The sequence below is a fragment of the Pleurodeles waltl genome, chromosome 3_1, assembly GCF_031143425.1.
Source record: "Pleurodeles waltl isolate 20211129_DDA chromosome 3_1, aPleWal1.hap1.20221129, whole genome shotgun sequence".
In the NCBI taxonomy this organism is placed as follows: domain Eukaryota; kingdom Metazoa; phylum Chordata; class Amphibia; order Caudata; family Salamandridae; genus Pleurodeles; species Pleurodeles waltl.
The window spans coordinates 829869012-829897001 of NC_090440.1; the positions used below are offsets into that span (position 1 = coordinate 829869012).

The 27990-nt window shown below is 44.6% G+C and overlaps 1 protein-coding gene across 2 annotated transcripts in view; it reads left to right on the top strand.

Annotated features, from left to right (window-relative positions):
• Positions 1-27990, top strand: part of NUCB2 (nucleobindin 2) — a 467074-nt gene that overhangs the window by 382224 nt on the left and 56860 nt on the right. Inside the window, exons 11-12 of one of the 2 annotated variants that reach the window (XM_069223731.1) lie at positions 9244-9414; positions 22551-22623. In XM_069223731.1, the coding sequence (XP_069079832.1) occupies positions 9244-9414; positions 22551-22623 (244 nt within the window). Of the gene's footprint in view, positions 1-9243; positions 9415-22550; positions 22632-27990 lie in introns of those variants that run through there. The other variant, XM_069223732.1, reaches the window with a different exon arrangement.

Below are 27990 nucleotides of genomic sequence, written 5' to 3' on the forward strand. Positions count from 1 at the left end.
GCATGGGAGTGTGCGGATGTTTATGCTTTTTGGGTTGCAGTCTTTAAAGCGATTTTCTGAAATGGTTGACCTAGAGATATCTGCTTCTCCCAGAACTGCGTTGCTTGGGTGCGTGGTGGATATTCGGGCGACGCACAGGCACTTGGTGGATCTGCTTTTGCTGCTGGCTAAGCGTAGAGTTGCCATGTGCTGGGGTGGGTCGAGAGTGCCGCGTAGTTCTGAATGGTTGAGTGATGCCGCTTTTTGTCATGACCAGCTGATGGTTTTCTGGAACTTGATGCCTGAAGGGTCTCAACCCAAAGATATTTGGGCCCCGTTGAATAAATTTTTAGCGGCCCGAAACGAGTAAATGGTATAATAGAAGAAGCCCGGGTATGGGTCTCACTTCCTCTCCCCGTTCGTGTATAAGGCAGGGAAAATGTGGCTGGCTGCTATCATCTAGCTGTGTACCTCACCTGCCTTTTTGTTTATTTTTTCTTGTTGTCCCCCCTCTATTCAATATGTTACTGTCAGTCCACTGCTGCTAGCAGTGTGCCTCCTGGATTATTAATACGGACTTTGCCATTCGACAATTGATGGGGAAAGTTAAAGCAGAGCTCTTGATCCTATCGCGCAATGTGAGACTATCTGTTAATTCCCCTTGCGAGATGTAACATTGGTATAATTGATGATGGCTATCTCATATATTATTTGCTGTACCGATGAGGGGGGATTGTTTGTGTTTTTGTATGTTTTATATGATAAAATCAATAAAAATATATTTTTTTTATACGTTTCTATCCCTGAACATAGGGAGAGTTATAGAGGATCTTCGGCTCATAATCAAGTTTCGGAATACGCTGCACCTGTCCGTGATGGGCAAGGTGGCATTAATCATGATGGTAATTTTGCCCAGATGCTTATATATGTTTTAGCGCGCTTTATTAAACATATCCAAAGAGTACTTTATTGAACTCAACAAATTGATTTCGCCCATTGGGACGAAATGCAAGATCTTATACAGCATCTCCCAAAGGAGCATAAAAAAAGAGCACAACAAGTGGTGGAAGAGGGACAAGCTATGAGCAATAGTCAAATAAGATTTGCCCTCGATGCTGCTGATGCAGCTGCAGAGTGTGTAAATACTGCCATCACAATTAGAAGACATGCATGGCTACACTCCTGGTTTTAAAACAGAAATTCAACAGGCAGTAATTAATATGCCTTTTGACAAGAAGCTTCTCTTCGGCCCAGAAGTAGACACCACTATTGAGAAACTGAGGAAGGACTCAGATACTGCAAAAGCAATGGGCGCTTTATACACCACCCCATATAGAGGCTCCTCTCGCAGACCACAGTTTAGAGGAGGTTTTAAGCCACAGTCCTCAGATGCTTCCACCTCTCAAACAAAGCAAGGACCACAAACCCAATATCAAAGAGGTGGGTTTAGAGGGTCCTACAGAGGATAATATTTCAGGGACAGAGGTACATTCCAAACCTCTAAGCAAACCACAACACAACCTAAACAGTGACTTCCTTCCCTCTCTTCCACTCCACACATCTCCTGTGGGGGAAAGACTACAGCAATTCCACTCTCCTTGGCAAAATATCACCACAGACAATTGGGTATTATCAATTATCTGCAATGGCTATTGCCTAGAATTAATCTCTACCCCTCCCAACATTCCACTATGATACCACAAGTTGTCCCCAGAGCACAGCATTCTGTTACAACAAGAGGTACAATCTCTACTATTAAAACAAGCAGTAGAATTGGTTCCACATTCTCAACAAGGAACAGGACTATGCTCACTATACTTCCTCATTCCCAAAAAAGACAGCGACCTCAGGCCCCTCAATCTATACATCCTGTCAGAACATTTTCACATGGTAACTATGCAAGATGCCATTCCACTACTACAAAAACAAGATGACATGACTGCTTTAGACCTCAAAGATGCGTTTTTCCACATACCCATCCATCCAGCTCACAGAAAATACCTCAGGTTTGTCATAGCAGGAAAACACTACCAGTTCAAGGTGTTGCCATTCGGCATAACGGCTCCAAGAGTGTTCACAAAGTGTGTAGCAGCAGTAGCAGCCTACTTAAGGAGACAACACATCCACATCTTTCCATATCTAGATGATTGGCTAATAAAATCAAACAATTTTACTCAATGCCAACAACAAACTCATTACGTGATAGAAACCTTGCACACCCTAGGGTTCACGCTCAATTACCAAAAATCACACCTTCAACCAGCACAGGTACAAACTTACCTAGGTGCTCTCCTAAAAACTCAACAAGCCCTAGCTTACCCAAATATACAAGGTATACAAGCTTTCCAAAATCTCACACCACTCATACAGCCAAATCAACAATACACTCTAAGATTTATCATGAAGATTCTAGGAATGATGGCATCTTGCATAGCTATAGTCCCACCTGCAAGACTAAACATGAGGCCCTTACAACAATACCGCTCACAACAATGGTCGCAGGCACACAGTCATCTTCAAGATCTAGTGTTGATAGACTGCCAAACACATATGTCCCTTCAATGGTAGAATCGCAGCAATCTAATGAATGAAAACTTTGCATCCAGACACCTAAAACCCCTATCCGAGGGCAATGCTCTATGGATCGTTTGGTCAGGGATATTTGCTTACTATTTTCGCCCCTCTCCCACTCCTTCTCTTTCTGGTCAGCAAACTACGTCAAACATCACTCACCATGATACTCATAGCACCAACATGGCCACGCCAGCATTGGTACACAACACTTCTAGATTTATCTGTAGTGCCACATTTCAAACTCCAAACTCCCAAACGGACCAGATTTGTTAACACAGAACAAAAGTCAAATCAGGCATCCAAACCCCAATGCACTCAATCTACGATTTGGCTCCTGAAGTCATAGAATTTGGTTATCTAAAGCTTCCACCAGAATGTATGGAAGTGATTAAACAAGCATGTAAACCTACTACTAGACAATGCTACGCAAACAAGTGGAAAAGATTTGTTTTCTATTGTCAATCTAAAAACATAGATCCACTTACAGCATCTATACAACATATTGTATGCTATTTACTTCATTTGCAGAAATCAAATTTGGCTTTCTCATCCAGCAAAATACACCTTACTGCAATATCTTCATACGTACAGACTATTCAGCACACTTCTCTATTCAGAGTTCCTGTTATTAAAGCCTTCATGGAAGGATTAAAAGGCATTACTCCACCTAGAACACCACCTGATCCATAGTGGAATTTAAATATAGTCCTTACCAGACTCGTGGGACCACCTTTTGAACCTATGCACTCTTGTCAAATACAATTTCTAACATGGAAAGTCGCCTTCCTTGTAGCTATTACCTCTTTAAAAAGAGTTAATGAGATACAAGCGTTCACTCTTGAAGAACCTTTTTTCCAAGTACACAAACATAAAGTTGTACTTAGAACTAAAACAAAATTTCTATCAAAAGTAGTATCGCCTTTTCACATCAACCAAACAGTGGAATTGCCAGTCTTCTTTCCACAGCCAGACTCTGTGGCAGAAAGAGCTCTTCATACCCTAGATCTCAAAAGAGCTCTTATGTACTATATGGATAGTACTAAAGATTTTAGGAAAACAAAACAACTTTTTGTTGCTTTCCAAGAACCCCATAAAGGCAATCCTGTATCAAAACAAGGATTAGCAAGATGGATTGTTAGATGTATACAAACATGCTGCATAAAAGCAAAAAGACACCTTTTGATCACTCCTAGAGCACATTCTACAAGAAAGAAGGGTGCGTCAATGGCATTTTTAGGGAACATACCAATGGCTAAAATATGTAAAGCTGCCACATGGTCAACTCCCCATACATTTACAAAACACTACTGTGTTGATGTTTTCTAACAGCAACAAGCCACTGTAGGCCAGGCTGTATTAAGGACATTATTTCAAACAACTTCAACTCCTACAGGCTAGCCACCGCTTTTTGGGAGGACTAACTGCTTTCTAGTCTATGCATAGCATGTGTATCTGCAGCTACACATGCCATCGAACGGAAAATGTCACTTACCCAGTGTACATCTGTTCGTAGCATGTAGTGCTGCAGATTCACATGCACCCTCCCTCGTCCCCGGAAGCCTGTAGTTGTTTAAGTTTTACATTTGTACATATGTATATACATTTACATGTGCATGGACATCTCTTTGTATTCTTGTACTCTATCACTCCTACCTTCACCCTTTACGGGAAAACAGTCTAACAATGGAATCAATACCCATGCGCACTGAAATTGAGAGAAGTCTCTTGATCCCGTGACTCCGAAAAGACTTCTTGAAGAAAAACAATCCAACACTAGATGTCGGAAGAGCTATGCATAGCATGTGAATCTGCTACACCACATGCCACAAACAGATGTACACTGCGTAAGTGACATGTTACTGTGGTACTCCTAGCTGGGATGATTTAAGCATGTGAATCTTTGAAAGATACAAGTTCTGGAAAACTCTTGTTACATATAAGTACCTTTTTTCTTCACTGGAAGCCGGTCACATAACACAGTGAGACTTGAACTTAATGTTGACATTTCTTAAGTGAAATGTTTTGAGCAGATCCACAGCTGTTCACTGCAACTGATGTTTCCAACTATTGTTATGCATTATCACAGTATAATTCAATTTCCTCTTGGTATCACTTATACAAACAGGTGGTAGTTGTTGTAGATATCCTACTCAGAGAGCAAACAAAATCTAAATTCTGTAGTATTTACACTTTGGGAATTCTGGTTCCTGTTGAGAAATCTCAAGTGCACAAGTTTAAGGGTGAGAGTGGAAATGGTACTGCTCCACTATATGACTTTGTCAGTCCTGCTGTTCAACACTGGGAGCAACTGACTCGAGAGAACAGAGTTCAGAACAATGCAGTCAGTTGATGTATACCTCTTTCAAGCAGCTCTGTGCAGATTCTATGCTTGAGAACTGAATTATTTGTCACCACCTTCTGGGGTTCACTGCTTTGTTTGCACTTCCGGCATACTGTGAATAGGATAGATTCAGAAGTAAGATAATAAAGCTCCTAAAACCCAGACTCAAGTCAGGGCATTCTTTGGCTTGACTGGTTATTACAGGAGGTTTGTGAAGTGGTATGGGTCCATTATGACACCCTTCCACAGAACTGACCTCTAAGAAGATGCCCTAGAAAAATAACTGGACTGTTAGTTGTCAAAAGGCATTGGACACCATGAAGGGGGGCAATATACCCAGCACCAGTTCTCAAAGCTCTAGACTACTTTAAGCAGTTCGTTGTGCAGACAGATACCTCTGAGCATGGGATAGGAGCAGTCCTGTCCAAAACCAATGATGATGGCTTGACCAACCTGTTGCTTTCATTAGCAGGAGGTTACTCCCCAGGGAACAGCGTTGGAGTGCCATTGAGAGGGAGGCCTTTGCTGTGGTTTGGTCCTTGAAGAAGTTGAGACCATACTTGTTTGGTACTCACTTCATTGTTCAAACTGACCACAGACCTCTCAGATGACTGCAAATGAAAGGTGAGCAACCTAAACTTTTGAGGGGGTCCATCTCCCTGCAGGGAATGGGCTTCCAGGTTTTTCCACCTAGACCAGTGGTTCCCAACCTTTTAACTTCTGTGGACCCCCACTTTATTATTATTAGAACTCGGGAACCCCCACTGAATCAATATTAGAATCCGGGGACCCCCCACCAAGTCAACACTGAAAGCTGGGGACCTAATCCATTATTATCATTGAATTTTCTAAGCAGTCGCGGACCCCCTGAGGAGGCTTCACGGACCCCCCGGGGGTCCCCAGACCACAGGTTGGGAACCACTGACCTAGACAATGAAGACTCTCTTGGGGAAGTTAGTGTTACTCTCTTTTGTTTGGGAAGGGGTTGTGTAGGAAAGGGCCCCTTTTGGCATGGTTAACTCCTCCCCAACCTTCCCCCCCCCCTACACACACACACACTTTTTGCCTGATATTGATGCTTACATGAAAGTGTGTACTTTGATCCTGTTAACCAAGCCCCAGCACCAATGTCTTTTCCTAAAACTGTAGCATTGTTTCTCTATATTGGCACATCCCTGGCACACAGCTAAGTCCCTTGTAAAAGGTACCAGTGGTACCAAGGGCTCTGTGACCAGGGAGGGTCCCTAAGGGCTGCATCATGTATTGTGCCACCCTCACCAGACACATGCACACTGCCATTGCAGCGTGTGTGTTGTGGCGGGGATAAAAAGGTAAAGTCAACATGGCATCCCTGTCAGGGTGCCATGCCTACGAACCACTGCCTGTGGCATAGGTATTTCAGTCCTCTAGCAGGCCTTACAGCCCTAAGGCAGGGTGCACTACAACACAGGGGAAGGCATAGCTGCATGAGAAATATGCCCCTACAGTGTCTAAAGTCCATTCTTAGACATCGTAAGTGCAGTGTGGCCATATTGAGCACATGGGCTGGAAGTCTCATTACAAACTCCACAGCGCCTTGATGGCTTCACTGAAGTCTGGGAGGTTTGATAACAAACCTCTCAGCACAGTAAACTCACACTTATGCCAGTGTTTGATTTTTTGTAAAGGGCACACTGAAGGCATCTTAGAGATGCCCCTGTACCTTCCCAAACCTTTAGTGCAGGGCTGACCAGCCTGCCACTAACAGACAAGTTTCTGACCCCGCCCCATGGGGTGAGAGCTTTTGTGTTCTTTGGGGTGAGAAGCAAAGCCTGCTCTGGGTGGGTGTGCTTCAAACCTTCCCCCTGCAATAACTGTAACCCTTGGCGGTGAGGCCTCCTGTTACAGTGCCTCAGAGCTCTTCAGCTAGTGGAGATGCCGGTCTCCTTGATCCAGCCTCACTTTTGGCAGCAGGTCCGGCGGGAAAATTAGGTAAAACAGGGAGGAGTGACCACTGCCGCTGGGACCACCTCTAAGGTGTCCAGAGCTGAAGTGACCCTCCTCCTTGCAGAATCCTCTATCTTGTTTTGGAGGGTCGGACCAATAGGGTTATGAATGCGCTCCCCTCACCAAAGGGAGTGGACACCAGAAGGGTGTAGCCACCGTTAGGGACAGTAGCCATTGGCTACTGCCCTCTGACCCCTGTACTTCCCCTAAATCTATTATTTAGGGGCTCCCCTGAACCACACTCACCAGATCTGTCTGCAGCTTCAAAGGCCCCTACTCCAAGGAGGCGGCGCATCCTACAGGACCAGCAACCTCTACAAACCCCCAGTGGACTACCTGCCCAGCAGAGGACCAAGAACTCCTAAGGACGGCAGCCCTGTCCAGACGAAATCGCCAAAATGACTCCAGAATTGACCTGGATCTGCGAGCCCTGTCCACCCAACGCCCACTGCCAGAGTGTAGGTGGCCCACCGGTCCAGAGAAGGTTCCCAGACATTTCCGATCTCAAGTCCATCCTGGGTTGACCCCTCCTGGCCAACACGACGATGTCTGCAGCCTGATCCAACACCTAAAGGTAACCTGCATCCACAGCCCCCTTCCCTTGGGGAATCTGACCAACAGTCCAGCAATGTCCAGCTGGCACACCTCCTTCCTTTCGAGCCTTTGATTTTCCGGAACTGACTCCCTGGATCCAGCCTGCAGCATCTTTATGACCCTGAGGTTCCCTCTTTGAAAAGCATTTAGGCACCCGAGGCTGTGTTTGCACTCAGCACCCGGCCGCCCCTGTGCCACTGAGGGTGTATGTTTGGTGCTGACATGTGCCCTACCTGGTTTTGACCTAAACCCCAAGGCCTGTGTGCTGAAACTGTGGGTATGTACCTGCAATCTCTTTTCTACTATGTCCCCCCAGTCCTCATAGGATTCCATTGCAAACCCAACACCAACTTTGACCTCTGCAGCTGGCCGGCCCCGTGTTGCCGGTGGTGCACTTTTGGGGTCAACTTGAACTTTGACCTGTAAACATCCTAAACCCTAAAGACTAGCATCTTAAGTCATGTATTTACCTGTTTTCTGTACTAATTAGCATTGTCTTCTTTAGCCTCTGTGGAACACTCGGGCTCTGTACAAGCCATACCTAATTTTGGTATAGTATATACAGAGCCAGCTTCCTACAGCTGGTCACTGCTTCATTGCATCTTAGTAGTATTTCTAAAGCTTAAATCTAGCAAAAAGGCAGAAGAGTGCTGTACAGGGTCAATGGCAAGTATAAATGATGTGCATGGTGTTATGCATACGGTTATGTTTTTTTTTTAAACCGAAACAAATGAATAATGATGATGATGTGCAGGCAGTGTATCACAGGCATATTGGGGAATCTCGATGCTCTTATCTGTGAATAGAGCTCCCTGTAGATGTTAAAGATGGCAGGGGACAGTAAAGAACTCTGGAGGACTTAGCAGATGACGTGGATCTTTTGGCACCTAGTGGTGCTCTTGTGATCACAGTGATGTTGGTTGGAAAGGTAGGTTGAGATTCAGGGAATGACATTGCCGGTAAATAACCATTCAAGGATCATAGGTGCTTATGTAATATTATTAATATATATGTTTATATAACAACATTGAGAAGCAGTCGTCATCCTTGTAACAATTGATAGATATTTCCTTACTTATTATTTCCAGGAGAGGGCCTAGGGGGTGATTACATGAGTTTACAAATGCCATAAAGTAAACTTTAAGCAATTGCTGCTCTACTATTTGCTATGTCTTTGTTTGCTGCAACTGACAAGCAGCTTCAGTAAAAGTTGTTGCACACGTGTGCCAAAAATGACTTATTTCAATGCAACCCACTTTGCATCAGTTCATAGCCTTTTGATCTAGTCAAATTATGTGCCTGAGTATTGAATTTGAAAGCCAAAATGTTGTTTATCTGCACTAGTGTATTCATTCATCTGGTGTTTTATCAACAGAAACCTAGTTTCAGAATGACTTGAAGCACCTTATGTTGCTTAGTCACTTGTACACCGTAAGGCCAACATAAATGAGCCAACCACAAAGCATTGTTTTATTGGAGTATAGAATGTATTGTGAAAATCTAATGTGAACGATTGGAAATATTAATATTATTCTGTTGTTGTAAAGCTATTCACTATAATTTTGTCTGTAAACTAGGAATAGTAATGTACTTGGAAGGTGTGATATAGTGCAAACATAGTTAATTGAATAACTTTGAATGCCCCTTTAGTTGGTTCCTGTCTCCACAAATGAGTTCCTTGTACAGTGATTAATTAGTATGCATTTCTCAGAGTTTTCTGTCATGTATTTGCTATATTATTTATTTACTTTTTGAACCAAATCTTACAGACACTGGACCAGCAACAGCTTTTTACAGAGGAAGAGCTGAAGGAATATGAAAGTCATATCACCCAACAAGAATATGAACTTGCAAAAAAGGCAGAAGAACTTCAGAGACAGAGGGAGGATTTGCAAAGGCAGCATGACCAGCTTCAAGCACAGAAACAAGAGCTTCAGCAGGTATGACTGCTACACTGCGAGCAATTTCATTTGAATACACTAATTCATATAATTATTGTACTCCCTACCTGTAATCTTATGTGTCTGTCGTGTTTGGGAGTGCACCAGAATAATTTTGTACTGCATAACAAAAAAGCATTTAAAAGCATCACCATGTTGCTGGCATAGGGCCTTTTGTGGCCACCCCTTTCACCCATGCAGATTCACATAGTTCGAACCCTATTCTATTTTTTTTTTTTTTTTTTTAAAACACATTTCTTTCACATTTTTCACTAGTTGTGTTCATCCAGCTTCTCATTTGTTTCTTTTTAGTACCTTTTGGGCTTTATCCTTTTTCCTGCCTGTCTACTCGATCATATTTGCAACCTGAATGACTTTTTTTAGCACACATTACTGGATCTCACTGATTACAAGATCCCAGTTAGTTCACCATAAATTCTGTGGAATCTCAAATTGAGATGTTAATTATTTCAAGACCTGTAGTGACACTGGTAATAGCACACTTGAAACCAGCCATGAAGGTCCTTGCCACTCAAGTCTCTGAAGTACTAAAACCCTAGGCAGAATTAAAAAAACAGACTCATGACTTGGGCCCTCAATTTTCAAAAAGTAACTTCTTCAGTTTTTGCTGTGGTTTATTTGGCTGAAATCAACAGTCTCTCCACAGTGAACTGTTTTGTTCAACTGCAGAGGAAATCGCACATAATATGTGCACCATGGTAACAAATGTTTGTGCCAAATACACAAAGATGACCCCATAATTTGTCAACATTGAAAGTTACATCTTCCGAACTCACTTCCACAGACAGAGAGGGGAATAGTCTTGAGCCTGTTCCTGGAAATGTAGTTGTTGATAAAACTTTGCAACCTCAGAGTTCTTCAGATTTGGGCTAACCCCCAAGATCAGGACAGCAGCACAAGTCTGCTATATATCCAACACATTTGTGATTAGCTGAGCTACAAGCAGTGCTACCTTGTGTTGGCCATGACTACTCCTCCTGCCCGTGGCTCCTCAGTTAATCAGCCACTACTTAAACCTGAAACATATTAAGGTTTTGTTGCCCAAAAATAGTTCAGTCGGGCAGGATACAGGAAAAGGCATTTGTGCACAGCCATATTAGTTCTCATCTCTTGCATTTTCGACCTCCTTACGACTATTATAGAGCATGTCACTAAGCACAAGTGATCTATGTCCTCGTTAAAACAGTTCCTATTTCTCTGCTGCTTAGAGGATTACTTTGTGTGTATCTTCTTAAAGAAAAACTGCCAGAAAGGACCATTTATCCTTGTCACATTACAATGCTCGTCAGTAACCTTGTATTTCAAATTTGAGGGGACTCTTCTCTCAATCAAATGTTATTTTCATGATGGAGAAATGGCTTTTGACATTACATTCGCCAGCTACTACACCACTATTTTGACATTTCAGCAAAGGTGATTTTCTTCTGTGCTTCAGTTATTTGCAGCATAGCCATGTCCAGCTTTTATTCAAATTAAGCCTAGTTATTAAACCAAAATTGGGGCAGTAGATTTTATGTTTTCTTTTAACTACGTCTTTGAGATAAATAAATAGTATAACTTTTGCCTGTAGAAGAGGTATTCTGGTTGGCCCTGTAGTACACTTCTGAATTTCACTGTTAGTGGATATGCAAGATGCCCAGGTAATCTAACACAAAACTGGTTATTCTCTTGTAGGGGATTTCCATGTGTAGTCATAAGCACTGAATAGTTCCGCATGCCTGCGGGGACCCCGGAGCACTGTTCTGAAGTGTGTTCTTAAGTGTAGAGGTTTGCCTTTCTTGAAAAAGGCCTGTAAAGTCACTTAAGAATATCAATGTGCAGCCTAGAGGAAAAGCTACAAAGGCCAAATTGTTCATTCTTTTGGTTGAAAGAAAGAAAAAAAAAAAAAAGGAAACTGTAGTACAGATATACCTTTAAAACATATTTATTCTGGAAATGTAGTAGAAAACATCTTTTCCAATTTTTTTACAACTTCAAAATAAGGATGAAACAATGCAGGACAGTGTAGCCCATAGGCTGCCATTATACAGAATGTAAATAGAGCTGTGCCTTTAAGAAGAGAAAGTCTTCCTGTATCCCATCATGCACAGCAAAAGGCAGTTGCCTCTGTTCTTTTTTCCGCCTCCCTTGACAGGACCCTGAAGCATTGAGCTCCACCTATTATAGGTTTTTTTGACTAAAATTCAACAAAAATCCTTTGGATTTCAATTTCACTCGACGTTTTTCAACCAGAATGAATGTTTTCTAGCTTTTTTTCTCAAATTCTGACAGAAATTTGAGGCTTTTTTCCACCAGCATGCCTTCTCTTTTTGATAAGTGCCCTAGCTGTGGCAGGAAAAAGGCCAAAACAGACCCACATCAAGTCTGTATTATTTGCCTGCTGTCATCTCATAAGGCTGATGCCTGTGACATTTGTAAAACCTTCTCCAGGCGCACCCTTCGTGACAGGGAGAAAATCCACCTTCAGGCCAAGGAGGACAGTAGACGGAGAGGACAATCTACCACAGAACGAGGAGAAGGTCAGTCTTCTACCAGGACTCTCACTTTGTCCTCTGGAGCTGCCTCTATATCTGCTCAGAAGCGTCACAGGTCCCCGACGACGTCGAGAGCATCGACGTCGAGACAAGGAACTGCACAGATATGCTCGGCGTCGAGAACCAGCTCGCCGTCGAGGAAGCGGCATCGCTCGCTGTCGAGAGCGTTATCATCGTCGAGACGGAGTAGACATTCGCCGTCGAAGTTCCCGGTCCAGGTCGACGCGAAGGGGAAGATCGACGTCGGTGGACAGTACTCGCCGTCGAGGGGCTCTCAACGGCGAGAGGAGTCAACGCCGAGAGGTACTCGTCGGTGTCATACTTCGACGTCGAGAGGCTTGTCGGAGTCGAGAAGGCACTCAGAGACCAAGGAGGGTCTATACCACCTCAGAATCCTCGGCTTCTCTCATTCTCTTGCCACCTTCGCTTCAGCCTTTTCCTCTACCACCGACACCTCGGGCACCTACAGCTCCTCCGCCGGTACCTCTTTCAGTGGCCGTCACAGTGACTCCAGCAGAATCCACGAGGCAATCTCGACATTCTTCGAGACGCTCCTCTGCGTCTAGACACAGTCATCGGCATGACTCGGATCGCAGGTCTCCTCGTTCCCACCATAGGCACTCATCTTCATCCACAAGAGATTACTCTCCGACGTTATCTGACTCCCCGTCTCCGAGAGTTTCTCCCATAGATGATGTGAACACTTTTCAAGAGGTACTAATTCGTGGTGCTACCAAGCTGAACATCCCTCTGGCAGTAACCACTCCAACAACCTCTATCATTTTTGAGACACAACGCCAGCGTTCTTCCGCTAGACCATTACTACCGCTGGTCCCAGGGTTACTTGAACCGGTAATGGACATTTTCCTAACACCGTCCACAACTAAGACGGCTCCTTCCAGACTCATAAAGAAATATCGTCCTCTGGAGCAGGACCCTTTATTTCTGAGAGCGGATCCAGTACCCGATTCAGTGGTAATAGTGGCTGCTAAGAAGTTGCATTCTACATCTGTCTTCTTCTCCACCAGACAAGGAGAGTAGAAAAATTGATGCCGCAGGCCGCAAAGTTTGCTCAACTTCAGCCATCACCATGAAGGCTGCTAGTGCCACTGCCCTGTTGGGCAGGTATGATCGCGCCCTTTGGGATTCTGTGCTACTATTTGCAGAATACCTTCCTAAAGACAAAAAGGAGGATTTCTTGGAGATTGTAAATGAAGGCACCATGGTCTCCAACCAAGTAATAAGCGCGGCTGCAGACTCCTCTGTGTTATCTGCACATAATTATTCTCATGGAATATCCTTAAGAAGACATTCCTGGCTACGCCTTACTTCACTTAAGCCAGAGGCGCAATAGAGGATACAAAATCTTCCTTTTTCAGGTTCCACTTTGTTTGGTTCTCAGGCTGACGACGAAATGTCGAGGATGAAGACAGAATTGGACACTGAAGGCAGTGGGCATCGAGAAGCGAAGAGAACTACGGAAAACATTCCGTCCCTACCACCTTAGATTCTTCGCTCAAAGGCTTCAAACACTGCAGTGGATGCCTCCGAGATCCCAGCAACACCAGAGACCCTTTTCGACCGTCGCTCCACACCACAAACCGCCCAAACAGGTTGTCAAGCATCGGCGTCTAAACCCCTGAGTCCTCACTTCCCCCTCATCCGTTACCCACTCCGTTAGGGGGAACTATTGTACATCATCTGGAAGAGTGGCAACGCATAACATCAGACGCCTGGGTTTTGAATATTGTGCAGAATGGCTACTGTCTCAGGTTCATAAGCCCCCCGCCTTCTGTTCCACCCAAACCGGTGAAATTCCATCTCGACGCTCTCAAAATGGAGGTAACAACCCTATTACAAAAGAAGGCGATAGAACCTGTCCCTATGAACCAGCAGGGAAAGGGAATCTACTCAAGGTACTTCCTGGTACCAAAGAAAGACAAACATGAGTTCCAACCCATTCTCGATCTAAAAGTAGACAACAAATGGATTTGCAGAGAAAAGTTCAGAATGCTATCCTTACACCAAATCTATCCCCAACTTGGTCAAGGCGATTGGCTGTGTTCTATAGATCTCTGCAACGCTTACTTCAACATTCCTGTGGTCAAAGAGCATCGGAAGTTTTTAAGATTTCTCGTCGGAAAAAGCCATTACCAATTTACAGTGCTACTCTTCGGCCTCCAGTCAGCACCGAGGACGTTTTCCAAATGCATGGCGGTGGTGGCAGCCCATTTAAGGAAACACCGGATCTTCGTCTATCCCTACCTAGACGATTGGCTCATAAAAGCATCCACATACCTAGAGGCCCAACAGCACTTCAATTAGACTCACCAACTACTCCAGAGACTGGGCCTTCAGGTCAACCTCTCCAAGTCAACGGCAACACCTGTACAGAGGTTGCACTACTTAGGCGCCATCATCGACACCACTCAAGCAAAGGTGTTTCCTTCAGAGGAACGACGTTTATCAATCCTCCAAAAGTGCCAGCAGCTCGTGAAAATTCCTCAGGCCACTGCAAGAGCGATATCCTCTCTCCTGGGGTTGATGGCGTCTTGCATCTACCTCACTCCCAACGCTCGCCTCCATATGAGACCTTTACAGGAATGCCTAGAAAATCAATGGTATGAACTAGTAGACGACTGGGAGAACAGCATCCTTCTTTCTCCCCATGCCATTCAATTCCTCAAGTGGTGGTGTTCCCTCAACAATTTTCTGAAAGGGATGCCATTCCACCAACAGCCTCCAACTCAGACCATAGTCACGGATGCATCGCTGCTCGGATGGGGAGCGCATATGGATCACCTTCAAATTCAAGACTATATCACATCAATCTCTTAGAGCTACGTGCAGTCCATCTTGCACTCAAGGCCTTCCTCCCCGCACTGACTGCGAAAACTCTGCTTCTCCAAACAGACAACATGGCCACCATGTATTTCTTGAACAAACAAGGGGGTACCAGATCCAGGACTCTGTCTACGGAGGCCCAAACAATCTGGCACTGCCTTCTAGCCAGGAACCTAACAATAGTGGCAACTCACCTTCCGGCCATACAGAATGTCCAAGCGGATGCCCTCAGCCGAGCAATGGACGAAAACCACGAGTGGGTTCTGCACGACGACATTGTCCACTCCTTCTTTTCCATGTGGGATACCCCTTCGATAGACCTATTCACAACCCCAGAAAACAAAAAATGCCAAAACTTCGCCTCCAGGTACTACCATCCAGGAACATTGGGGAATGCCCTGTGGATAAATTGGTCAGGAGCATTTCTTTACTCCTTTCCACCGCTTCCCCTGATACCAGCAGTCCTCCTCAAGCTGTCCCACTCCAACACCAAGATGATTCTCATCGCCCCAGAATGGCCATGCCAGTGGTGGTCTCCAGACCTCCTTCACCGATCACTCAGTCCACACATCAGATTACCTTGCCACCCGACCTTCTCACGAAGTTTCGAGGCCAGATGAGACATCCCAACCTCTTGTCTTTGAATTTGGCAGCATGGCTCCTGAGCTAGTGCAGTATGGTCACCTTAATCTTCCTCAGGACTGCATGGAGATTCTAAGGGAGGCGAAACGCCATTCCACAAGAACAGCTTATGCCTTCAAATGGAAAAGGTTCTGCATGTGGTGTTCGGACAAGAACTTTGATCCAATAACATATGGAGAAGAAGCTATTCTTCCATATATGTTAAACCTGGCGAAGTCTGGCTTACAGTTGTCATCAATCAGAGTACACCTGGCAGCACTAACAGCATATAGGAAAAGTCCTTCCCAATCCTCTTTCTTTAAAATTCCAATCATAAAAGATTTCCTAGAAGGTTTCAAAAAGGTTTTTCCTCCTATTAGACGTCTATCTCCTCCATGGGAGCTTAATATAGTCCTTTCGCGTCTGATGCTACACCCTTTTGAACCAATACATAAAGCATCCCTCCAGCATCTCACCTGGAAAGCTGCTTTTCTGGTTGCAATCACTTCAGCTCGCAGGGTTAGTGAGATCCAGGCCCTTTGCGCTCAGGAACCTTATACTGTTTTTCATTCCTCAAAAGTAGTAATGAGAACCCATCCTAAATTTCTACCTAAAGTCATTTCAGACTTTCACGTAAATCAGACCATCTCCTTACCGACTTTCTTCCAAAATCCATCTACTCCTGCAGAGAGAACCCTACATTCTCTCGATGTAAAGAGGGTTTTAAAATTTTACTTGGATAGAACAAAATCTTTGCGCAAATCACAACAGCTGTTTATTAACTATGGCCCAGTTAGAACAGGTCTGGCCACCTCCAAACAATCCTTATCCATGTGGATTGTCTCATGTATCGTATTCTGTTATCAGTTAGCAAATAAATCCCTCGATGGTAGGCCTAAAGCCCATTCCATTAGGGGCAAAGTAGCAACTGATGAGAAACATTCCGTTAGCAGAAATATGCAAAGCGGCTACCTGGAGATCTGTCCACACCTTTACTAAGCCTTACTGTCTTGATTCAGATGCTAGGACAGATGCTCAGGTTGGACAGGCCTCTCTTAAGAATCTCTTTGCGTGATTTATTGTTTCTTTATTGTTCTGTCTACTCCACCGCAGTTATTGGGATGGGCTTGCTAATCTATTCAGTGCTTATGACTATAAATGGAAATCCCCTACGAGAGAAGGAATAGTTTCTTACCTGTAACTCCAGTTCTCTCGTAGGGGTATTTCCATGATAGTCATAAGCAACCCTCCCTCCTCCTCAGTGGAGTTGACAGGATAGTAACTATAATTATAATAATATTGATAATGAAAGAGATATTCAGATTTCATCATGTCATATTACAGGCCTACAAAAAGAACTGAGGCAACTGCCTTTTGCTGTGCATGATGGGATGCAGGAAGACTTTCTCTTCTTAAAGGCACAGCTCTATTTACATTCTGTATAATGGCAGCCTATGGGCTACACTGCCCTGCATTGTTTCATCCTTATTTTGAAGTTGGAAAAAAGTTGGAAAATATGTTTTCTACTACATTTCCAGAATAAATATGTTTTAAAGGTATATCTGTACTACAGTTTCCTTTTTTTGTTTTGTTCATCCAAAAGAATGAACAATTTGGCCTTTGTAGCTTTTCCTCTAGGCTGCATATTGATATTCTTAAGTGACTTTACAGGCCTTTTTCAAGAAAGGCAAACATCTACACTTAAGAACACACTTCAGAACAGTGCTCCGGGGTCCCCGCAGGCGTGCAGAACTATACAGTGCTTATGACTATCATGGAAATACCCCTACGAGAGAACTGGAGTTACAGGTAAGAAACTATTCCTTCCTCCCCTACAAAGAACCAGCTGACTCCTGTGAGGAACGTTTAATCTCATTCTTTTTTGCAAACTGGTTTGCGCATAGATAACTTTTGGAAATTGAGAAAAAGTGAATAAACACTTCAACATGAGCCTCCTTCATTCCCTTCTCATATTGATCTCATCTCACAGAAACTGCTTTTCAAGCTCGAAAGAATTCCTGGAATATAGAGCTCGTAACCCTGATAGGGTAACTAAGATTCCAGTTCCACTTCCTTGTGGACCTTCTTAGAGCTCTTCTTACCATTTTCTGTTTCAAGAAATCTTTTTAAGTGGCTAATGCTGCACGGATACTGCCCACCCTGCAAGGTGCCCCTTTTTTTTTTTAGAGTAACCCCATCAGCAAATATTGCAGCAGTTGTACTTCACTGGTTCATGAATGCTTCTTGCCCTAATTTTACCCTGATATTACAGCTAAAAATCTTATGTATTGTTGATTTTTCCAACAGGGGGTTTCCTATCAGAAGGTATCAAAGCTCAAGCTACGACTGCTTGCAGTCGCAGCCAAATCAGCATTTCTGACATTGTAGTTCCATATCGATTATTATGTAAGCCAGCCTCAAGCTCGACACCTGGTAATTTTGCAAGCCTTTTGGCACAAGCTGATAATGGTCAGGTGTGAAATGCCATTATTTTACTCTTCAAGAGAATTCTGTTGTAGCAGTGCAAACTTTTCCTTAGGATTGGATATGATGGCAGTCTGAATTTTAGGCTGGAAGTTGTGTAGTGGCATAAGCACAAGTTATGTTTATTGCTTCGTACAGTGCACACTGCAGAATGTATTGCTGCTAGGGGTTTGAGAAAAGTACTTTGAATAGTATCAGGGCAGATGGATTGTAGTTTCAATGAACTCCCTGGCCATGACATAGTGATATCATCATTTACATGATGAGTCCAAATGGCAGTTATGGTTACAGTATTTTTCCCCACTCTTGACATGGTGAACATACCAATTCGTAGTAGGGCATTTAATAAGTACCATGGGAAGGCCAAAATGTTAAGTGTTAGAAATGGGGTCTTTGGTTGGCAGTCAGGTTACCTCCTGTCCAAGCAAGGACACTCGCTCTAGTCAGGTAAAGGAGAATCATCCTCAGTTAACCCCCTCCAATCATACCATTTGTAGCTTTGCACAAGCAGGCAGGCTTAACTTCAGAGTCTAGGTGTAAAGTATTTGTACCTACACACAGTAACTCAGCGAAAACACTACAAAATGACACAACAGGTTTAGAAAAAAAGGTAATATTTATCTAAACAAAACAAGACCAAAACATCAAAAATCCACCATACACAAGTCAAGTTACGAATTAAAAAGCAAAAAGAGCCTTAAATCTTTTTAGAAAACAGTGCTAACACTGTGTTAGTGTGAAAAAGTACCTGGGTTGCGTAGGAAAAGGCCAGCGATGCGTCAATTTCTCACTCGCAAACAAGACCGTGCATCTTTCCTCCTCCGGTCGGGTCAGTGCGCGTCGTTTTTCCTCTCCGCAGGAGAGCGATGTGTCGATCAGAACAGGCACCTCGGGTCCGGGCAGGCTTTGCATTGTTTTTCCGCGTCCAGCAAGGTGTGTGTTGAAAATCCGGTCGCGTGGTATCGGAAAACCGCGCTATGTGGGGTTGCGATATTAACAGCCTCCGTCAGCGGATGTTGCGTGTCGTTTCTCCAGCTGCGTTGCATCGATCTTCCAGCCGCAATGCAGGTGGAGCGTAGATTTCAGCCGCGAAGCCGGCAGTGTGTCGTTTTTCAGCCACGTCTCGGACAGTGCGTCACGTTTTTCCTGCACAGCAGTCTGTGCGTGGATTTTCAGTCTTGGTCTGCCAGCTTTACCTTTCAAGGGCCCAGGAACTGGATTGGGCACCACTTGGCAGGGCAGGAGTCTCAGCAGAGAGTCCAGGTGCTGGCAGGGGAAGTCTTTGGCCCTGGGACTTAAACAACAGGAGGCAAGCTCAGGTCAAGCCCTTGGAGATTTCTTCACAAGCAGGAATGCACAACAAAGTCCAGTTTTTGTCCTCACAGGCAGAAGCAGCAACTCCAGGATAGCGCAACAAAGCATTCACAGGCAGGGCAGCTCTTCTCCTTGGCAGAGGTTCCTATTGATTTCCAGAAATGATCTAATTTTCAGGGGTTTGGGTACCTCTCTTATACCCAGTTTTGCCTTTGAAGTACGCCTACTTCAAAGGAAAGTCTCTCTTGCTTGTGAGATCCTGCCTTGGCCAGGCCCCAGACACACAGCAGGGGGTTGGAGACTGCATTGTGTGAAAGCAGGCCCAGCCCTTTCAGGTGTACTTGACCACTCCTCCCCTCCCTCCTAGCACAGATGGCTCATCAGGATATGCATGCTACCCCAGCTCCCTTTGTGTCACTGTCTAGAGAGAGGTGCAAACAGCCCAACTGTCAAACTGACCCAGACAGAGAATCCCCAAACAGGCAGAGTCACAGAATGGTTCAAGCAAAAAATGCCCACTTTCTAAAAGTGGCATTTTCAAACACACAATCTCAAAACCAACTTCACTCATAGATGTATTTTTCAATTGTGAGCTCAGAGACCCCAAACTCCACATGTATATCTGCTCCCAAAGGGAATCTACGCTTTAATCATATTTAAAGGCAGCCCCCATGTTTCACTAGAAGAGAGATAGGCCTTGCAACAGTGAAAAACAAATTTGGCAGTATTTCACTGTAAGGACATATAAAACACATTAGTATATGTCCTACCTTAAACATACTCTGCACCCTGCCCATGGGGCTACCCAGGGCCTACCTTAGGGTTGTCTTACATGTAAGAAAAGGGAATGTTTAGACAGTTTAAAAACTGCGCACACAGACACTGCAGTGGCAGGTCTGAGCCATGTTTACAGAGCTACTAATGTGGGTAGCACAACCAGTGCTGCAGGCCCACTAGTAGCATTTGATTTACAGGCCCTGGGCACCTATAGTGCACTGTACTAGGGACTTACCAGTAAATCAGATATGCCAATCATGGAAAGCCAATTACATACACATTTTATACAGAGAGCTAATGCACTTTAGCACTGGTTAGCAGTGGTAAGGTGCTCAGAGTTCTAAAGCCAACAGAAACAGGTCAGAGAAAAGAGGAGGAAGGAGGCAAACAGATTGGGGATGACCCTGCAAAAAGGGCCAGGTGCAACAGAAAGTAATCCATGTAGGGCATGTGACAACAGATATGAATGGATTGTGGTTGTTCCTGAATTTTGGCATGTTAATGGGCATACACTTCAAGCGTGAACTTTGAGTTTTACTTTTGTACAGCCATTTGATCCTTGACTTACAAGAGGTATTTTTTCATTTTAGCTATGAGCAGCTTGATGGTGAGGATTGCGGACATAAATAGGGAAGTTGTTGTCGTAGTGGGATGCATTTACTGCAGATTCTGTTAGCCTTGTGTCTAGATTAGGGAGTGATCGGTGTGAGTGAGCGGGGTGGTAGGGTTTGATTTTATTGTGGTTATATTTTGGTGCAGCTCTCCCTTTTCACCTTGCGTAGTGGGGGGTGAGGGAGATATTTCCTCCTCAAGCCTCTGATCCAGTCCTTACAGTGAATAACCCAAGATATTTAAATCTCTCAGTTGCCTCCTTCAGTCTGATGTCTGTTCTTCCACATGATTTATCTTTGGTCTTGGGACATACTATACCTGCAGCATTCAACCTTGTGTGTGTTTTGTGTGTGTAATGCATCACTAATCCAAGGGTTGTGGTGAGCTCTGTTCTTTCCTTCCTTTATACACTCATCAGATTGCTTTGGTGAACATCTTAAAGAGAAGTTGTGGTGAAGTGTTGAAACTAACTTGGTTCACTGTGTTCATAGCATGCTATTTGTTGAGTAAGAGGATGGTGTGTTTGTGTTCTTTCTTCTCAGCGGGTTGGGAGGCAGAGAGCACTGTAGTAAAGCATAGTTTTTAGTGGTCAAGCCAAATGATTGGATTGGATCCTATTTCTTCTGACATGGTATTTGTTGAATGGCTGTGTCAAAGCAGTGGTTTTTGCTGTGTGTAAGGCTTAGATGTTTGCATATGTGTAGACATTATTTGGAGGAGGCAATAGCGTAGTCGCATAGCCTTCAAAAACTTATGTCTATTGAGATACGATTGAATGTAGGAAAAAGGTTAGCTAGCAAGTTGAAGTGATCAAAGGATAATTCACCTGCTCTGACTGGGTGATGATATATCAGCATTTTGTCACTGGTGTTGGGTGATGTCTAGTGTACTGGTTCCTTTACTCCCAACAACCCTCCAGAGAACATACCGTTCATCCCAGCTGTTTGAGCATTATGCTTATTGTTATTCATGTTGATTGGGGGGGGGGGGGGGAATCTAACTAGGCAGTCTGATGCAGGAACAGGCCTATGTGCCATGGAATGGCAATGAATATTTTATTCTGTGCAAAGAATGCTACACTACTATCCTCCACTGTGAAGCCAGCCCATAAGTCTACAGGAATAGAAGCTCTAAGAATATGAGAGGATTACTTACAAGATAAGCGACTGTTAATATTTATAATAATCAGTCATGATCTATTACAATACAATAACTTAAGATTTAGTTTGTGCATTATGAAGAAACATACATGCATCAATTCCCCTTTATAAGGTTACACATTATTCTCCAGTATTGGGGTATCTTTCATAGATTCACATGCTTGAATCATTCCCCGTCGTCGAAGTGGGAGTCCCACAGTACATAGAAAGCAATAAATAGATAAATCCCTTTTTTTTTTTTCATTGTAGTTAATGGCAAAAATACATTCACTTTCCTAGCTATCAGCCTCATTAGGAAAGGCCCAAAGTTCAGCCAATCAGGTGAGACCACCCCTTTAGAATCCTCATCACAGGTGCTCCGTCTCTCAGATTTCTCCACACTAGTGATTTTAAGAAAATAAAACAGGTGAGCCTCCATGGGGGGAAGGGTGGGTTGCATGTGAATCTATGAAAGATACCAATACTGGAGAACCACAGTTACAGGTAAGTAAAAAAAAATATTCTCCAGTATTGGGGTATCTTTCATAGATTCACATACTTGAATCAGAATAGTCCCCGGTCCACCTTTAAAGTAGGAATGTTATCACTTGGCAACGAGCACCGTTCTGATGCCTAGTTATTCTCTGACACATTTCAAGTAGAATTTCAAGTTTGTTTCTTCATGTAGCTGCATTGGCACGATTGTGATTGCACCGCACTAAAGAACTGAGATAAGAAGGTAAGTCTGTCTGGCATTGTTCATTCGTTGAAACAATATTTGTCTTCTCAGCACATGGAACAGAAGAAATTACAACAAGGAACACCCCTATCAGGACCTGATGGAGAACTCAAATTTCAGCCACGTATGTAAAATCTCTGTTACTGTATGAAATTTTCATAAAGCCATCTTATGTCTCCTTTACCTCCTTTTCTGAAATGTTACCTTCCAGAGTACGTGCAATGTATTTCTAAGCCTACTGTCCAACAAATTGTTTTATCCGACATGTTTTAGTGTAATTACTGCAGTATGTTCTACATGTAAATTATATTTACATATATATATTTCTCTTCCAGGGGCCCCCCATCAATAGTCATAAGCACTGGATATTCCCACTGTCGTGCGGGGACCCCGGAGCACATTTTATATATGTGTATATATATATATATATATGTGTTCGATGGCATGTGTAGCTGCAGATACCCATGCTGTGCACAGTCTGCCATCTGGTGTTGGGCTCGGAGTGTTACAAGTTGTTTTTCTTCGAAGAAGTCTTTTCGAGTCACAAGACCGAGGGACTCCTCCCATTTCGACTCCATTGCGCATGGGCGTCGACTCCATCTTAGATTGTTTTTTTTTTTTCCGCCATCGGGTTCGGACGTGTTCCTTTTTGCTCCGTGTTTCGGGTCGGAAAGTTAGTTAGAATCTCGTAAAAAAACATCAGTATTGTTTGCGTTCGGTATCGGGTTAGTTAGAACAAATCGACACTGAATTCTGAAGAGCTCCGGTGGCCCTTTGGGGTTTTTTCGATCCCCCGTCGGGGCCTGGTCGGCCCGGCCACACGTGACTTCAAGGCTGATGGAACGGACCCCATTCCGCTTCTGCCCACAATGCCATAACAAGTATCCGTATACGGATCAGCATCTGGTCTGTAACTTGTGCTTGTCTCCCGAGCACAAGGAAGATACTTGTGAAGCCTGTCGAGCGTTTTGGTCGAGAAAGACATTAAGAGACCGAAGAGCCAGAAGACTGCAAATGGTGTCAACGCCGACAGGACAAGAGCGTTTTGAGGAGGAAGAAGAAGCGTTCTCCATCCACGAGTCTGACTCGGAAGAGCTCGAGGCCGAAGAAACGCCAAAAAACGTGAGTAAGACGTCGAAACATAAGACTCACGAGAAGCCAACAAAAGCCCAGGGGACGCCACCGCCAACAGGCCATGGCTTAACCCGAAAAATAGGTGACCGATCATCGGCACCGAAAAAGGGCACGCTTGTGGCGAAGTCATCCGACTCAGGTCGAGATACCGCCACACAGCAACCTCGGACCCGAGACAGCGGCACCGAGACAGCGGCACCGAAGAAGTTAGGCACCGAGACACCACGCCGAAAATAAAAAAGGTTTCTTCAGAGCCTAAAAAGACGTCCGAAAAAGTTTCGGTTCCGAAACATCCAGTCTCGGAGCCGAAAACAGGTTCCTACACAGAGGAACAAGGATTAACCTCCCAAATGCAAAAGCATAAATTCGGAGAGGAACTTGAAGCTGTAGAGCCAGACTATACACAAAGAAGGCTACACATTCATGAGGACACAGGGAAGATAACCACTCTTCCCCCAATTAAAATAAAAAGAAAACGTTCGATGGCATCTGTCGCTGTAGATACGCATGTTTTGCAATAGCTCGCCATCTGGTGTTGGGCCGGAGTGTTACAAGTTGTTTTTCTTCGAAGAAGTCTTTCGAGTCACGGGACCGAGTGACTCCTCCTTTTGTCTCCATTGCGCATGGGCGTCGACTCCATCTTCGTTTTTTTTTTTTTTCGCCATCGGGTTCGGACGTGTTCCTGTCGCTCCGAGTTTCGGAACGGAAAAATAGCTAATTTCAGAAGATTTTCGTCGGTATTGTTGCGTTCGGGGTCGGCGTAGTTAGATTCAACACCGCGTCTAAGATCGAAGAGCTCCGGTGCCCTTCGGGGTAATTTTTTCGATCCCCTGTCGGGGCCTGGTCGGCCCGACCGCGTGCAGAAGAACGCCGATGGAACGGACCCCGTTCCGTTTCTGTCCCAAATGCCACAATAAATACCCCTATACAGACCAACACTTGGTCTGCAACCTGTGCCTGTCACCTGAGCACAGCGAAGACACCTGCGAGGCCTGTCGTGCGTTCGGGTCCCGAAAAACTCTCAGACCGTCGAGCCAGAAGACTTCAGATGGCGTCCGCGCCGACAGCCCACCGGGAGTTCGAGAAACAAGAAGAGGAGGGATCCTTTTCGATCCAAGAATCGGACTCCGAAGGATTCGACGATACACAAACCGTGAGTAGGACGTCGAAAACCACTCAAAAGAAGATTTACAAGGCCCAGGGGACGCCACTGCCATCAGGCCATGGCTCGACCCATAAATTCGGTGACCGACCGTCGGCACCGAAAAAGGCCCATACAGTGCCGAGATCGTCCGACTCCGGTCGAGACACCGGCACGCAGCCTTCTCGGGACCGAGAAAGTACTGGAGACAAGCATCGACACCGAGATACCGGTGTAGACACGGCTCGACGCCGAGACAGCGGCACCGAAGAAGATCGACGCCGAGAGGTTTCGGCCCCGAAAAAGAAAAAAGTCACCTCGGAGCCGAAAAAAGATGCAGACAGGGTTTTGGTGCCGAAACAAACTGCAACCGACCCAGTTTCAGGCTCTTATACAGAAGAGCACTCGCTAACCTCCCAAATGCAAAAGCATAGGTTTGAGGAAGAACTACACTCAACGGATGTAGACCATACGCAAAAGCGTATTTTCATACAGCAGGGGATAGGAAAAATAAGCACCCTTCCCCCTATTAGAAGAAAGAGAAGATTGGAGTTCCAAACTGAACAAACACCACAAACAAAAGTGGTGAAAAAAGTTACCCCACCACCCTCTCCTCCACCTGTGATTAACGTCTCACCAGCACAAACTCCATCACATTCCCCAGCTCACACCACCATGAGCCAGGGTGACCAAGATCAAGACGCATGGGACTTATACGACGCCCCAGTGTCAGATAACAGTCCGGAGGCATACCCTACGAAGCCATCTCCACCAGAGGACAGCACTGCGTATTCTCAAGTGGTGGCTAGAGCAGCACAATTTCACAATGTAAGCCTCCACTCAGAACAGGTCGAGGATGACTTTTTATTCAACACACTCTCCTCCACCCACAGCTCCTACCAAAGCCTGCCTATGCTCCCTGGTATGCTCCGGCACGCAAAAGAAATCTTTAAGGAGCCGGTCAAAAGTAGGGCAATCACACCAAGAGTGGAAAAAAAGTATAAGGTGCCTCCTACAGACCCGGCTTTCATCACTACACAGCTGCCACCAGACTCTGTCGTTGTAGGAGCAGCTAGGAAAAGGGCCAACTCCCACACATCTGGAGATGCACCACCCCCAGATAAAGAAAGCCGCAAGTTCGATGCAGCTGGTAAAAGAGTTGCAGCACAAGCTGCAAACCAGTGGCGCATCGCTAACTCCCAGGCACTACTTGCGCGCTATGACAGAGCCCATTGGGATGAGATGCAACATCTCATTGACCATCTGCCCAACGACCTACAAAATAGGGCAAAACAAGTGGTTGAGGAGGGACAGACCATTTCCAACAACCAAATCCGCTCCTCCATGGACGCTGCAGATACAGCTGCACGGACAATTAATACATCTGTAACTATCAGAAGGCATGCATGGCTCCGAACGTCTGGATTTAAAACAGAGATTCAGCAAGCAGTTCTCAATATGCCTTTTAACGAAAAAGAACTGTTCGGTCCAGAAGTGGACACAGCGATTGAGAAACTCAAAAAAGACACGGACACTGCTAAAGCCATGGGCGCACTCTACTCCCCGCAGAGCAGAGGGAATTACAGCACATTCCGTAAAACACCCTTTAGAGGGGGGTTTCAGGGTCAAAGCACACAAGCCAGCACCTCACAGGCAACACCGTCCAGTTACCAGGGACAGTACAGAGGAGGTTTTTGGGGACAATATAGAGGAGGGCAATTCCCTAGGAATAGAGGAAAATTTCAAAGCCCCAAAACCCCTACTACTAAGCAGTGACTCACATGTCACTCACCCCCTCCACACAACACCAGTGGGGGGAAGAATAAGTCATTATTACAAAGCATGGGAGGAAATCACTACAGACACTTGGGTTCTAGCAATTATCCAACATGGTTATTGCATAGAATTTCTACAATTCCCTCCAAACATACCACCAAAAGCACAAAATTTGACAAAACATTATTCCAATCTCCTGGAGATAGAAGTGCAGGCACTATTGCAAAAGAATGCAATCGAATTAGTGCCAAACACACAAATAAACACAGGAGTTTACTCACTGTACTTTCTGATACCAAAGAAGGACAAAACGCTGAGACCAATCCTAGACCTCAGAATAGTGAACACATTCATCAAATCAGACCACTTTCACATGGTCACACTACAAGAAGTTTTACCATTGCTAAAACTACACGACTACATGTCAACTTTAAACCTCAAGGACGCGTATTTCCATATACCAATACACCCATCGCACAGGAAATACCTAAGGTGTGTATTCAAAGGAATACATTACCAATTCAAGGTACTGCCTTTCAGATTAACAACCGCACCAAGAGTCTTTACCAAATGTCTAGCGGTAGTCGCTGCACACATCAGAAGGCAGCAAATACATGTGTTCCCATATCTAGACGACTGGCTAATCAAGGCCCATTCGTTAATAGAGTGCTCAATTCACACAAATCAGATCATACAAACCCTCTTCAAACTAGGGTTCACCGTCAACTTCACGAAATCCAACATTCTACCGTGCAAGGTACAACAATACCTAGGAGCCATAATAGACACAACAAAAGGAGTAGCCACTCCAAGTCCCCAAAGAATTCAAAATTTCAACACCATCATACAACGCATTTATCCAACACAAAAGATACAAGCAAAGATGATATTACAACTCCTAGGCATGATGTCTTCATGCATAGCCATTGTCCCAAACGCAAGACTGCACATGAGGCCCTTACAACAGTGCCTAGCATCACAGTGGTCTCAAGCACAGGGTCACCTTCTAGATCTGGTGTTAATAGACCGCCAAACTTACCTCTCGCTTCTGTGGTGGAACAACATAAATTTAAACAAGGGGCGGCCTTTCCAAGACCCAGTGCCACAATACGTAATAACAGATGCTTCCATGACAGGGTGGGGAGCACACCTCGATCAACACAGCATACAAGGACAATGGAACGTACATCAAACAAAACTGCATATAAATCACCTAGAACTACTAGCAGTTTTTCAAGCACTAAAAGCTTTCCAACCAATAATAGTTCACAAATACATTCTCGTCAAGACAGACAACATGACAACAATGTATTATCTAAACAAGCAAGGGGGGACACACTCCACGCAGTTAAGCCTGCTAGCACAAAAAATTTGGCGTTGGGCAATTCACAACCAAATTCGCCTAATAGCACAATTTATACCAGGGATCCAAAATCAACT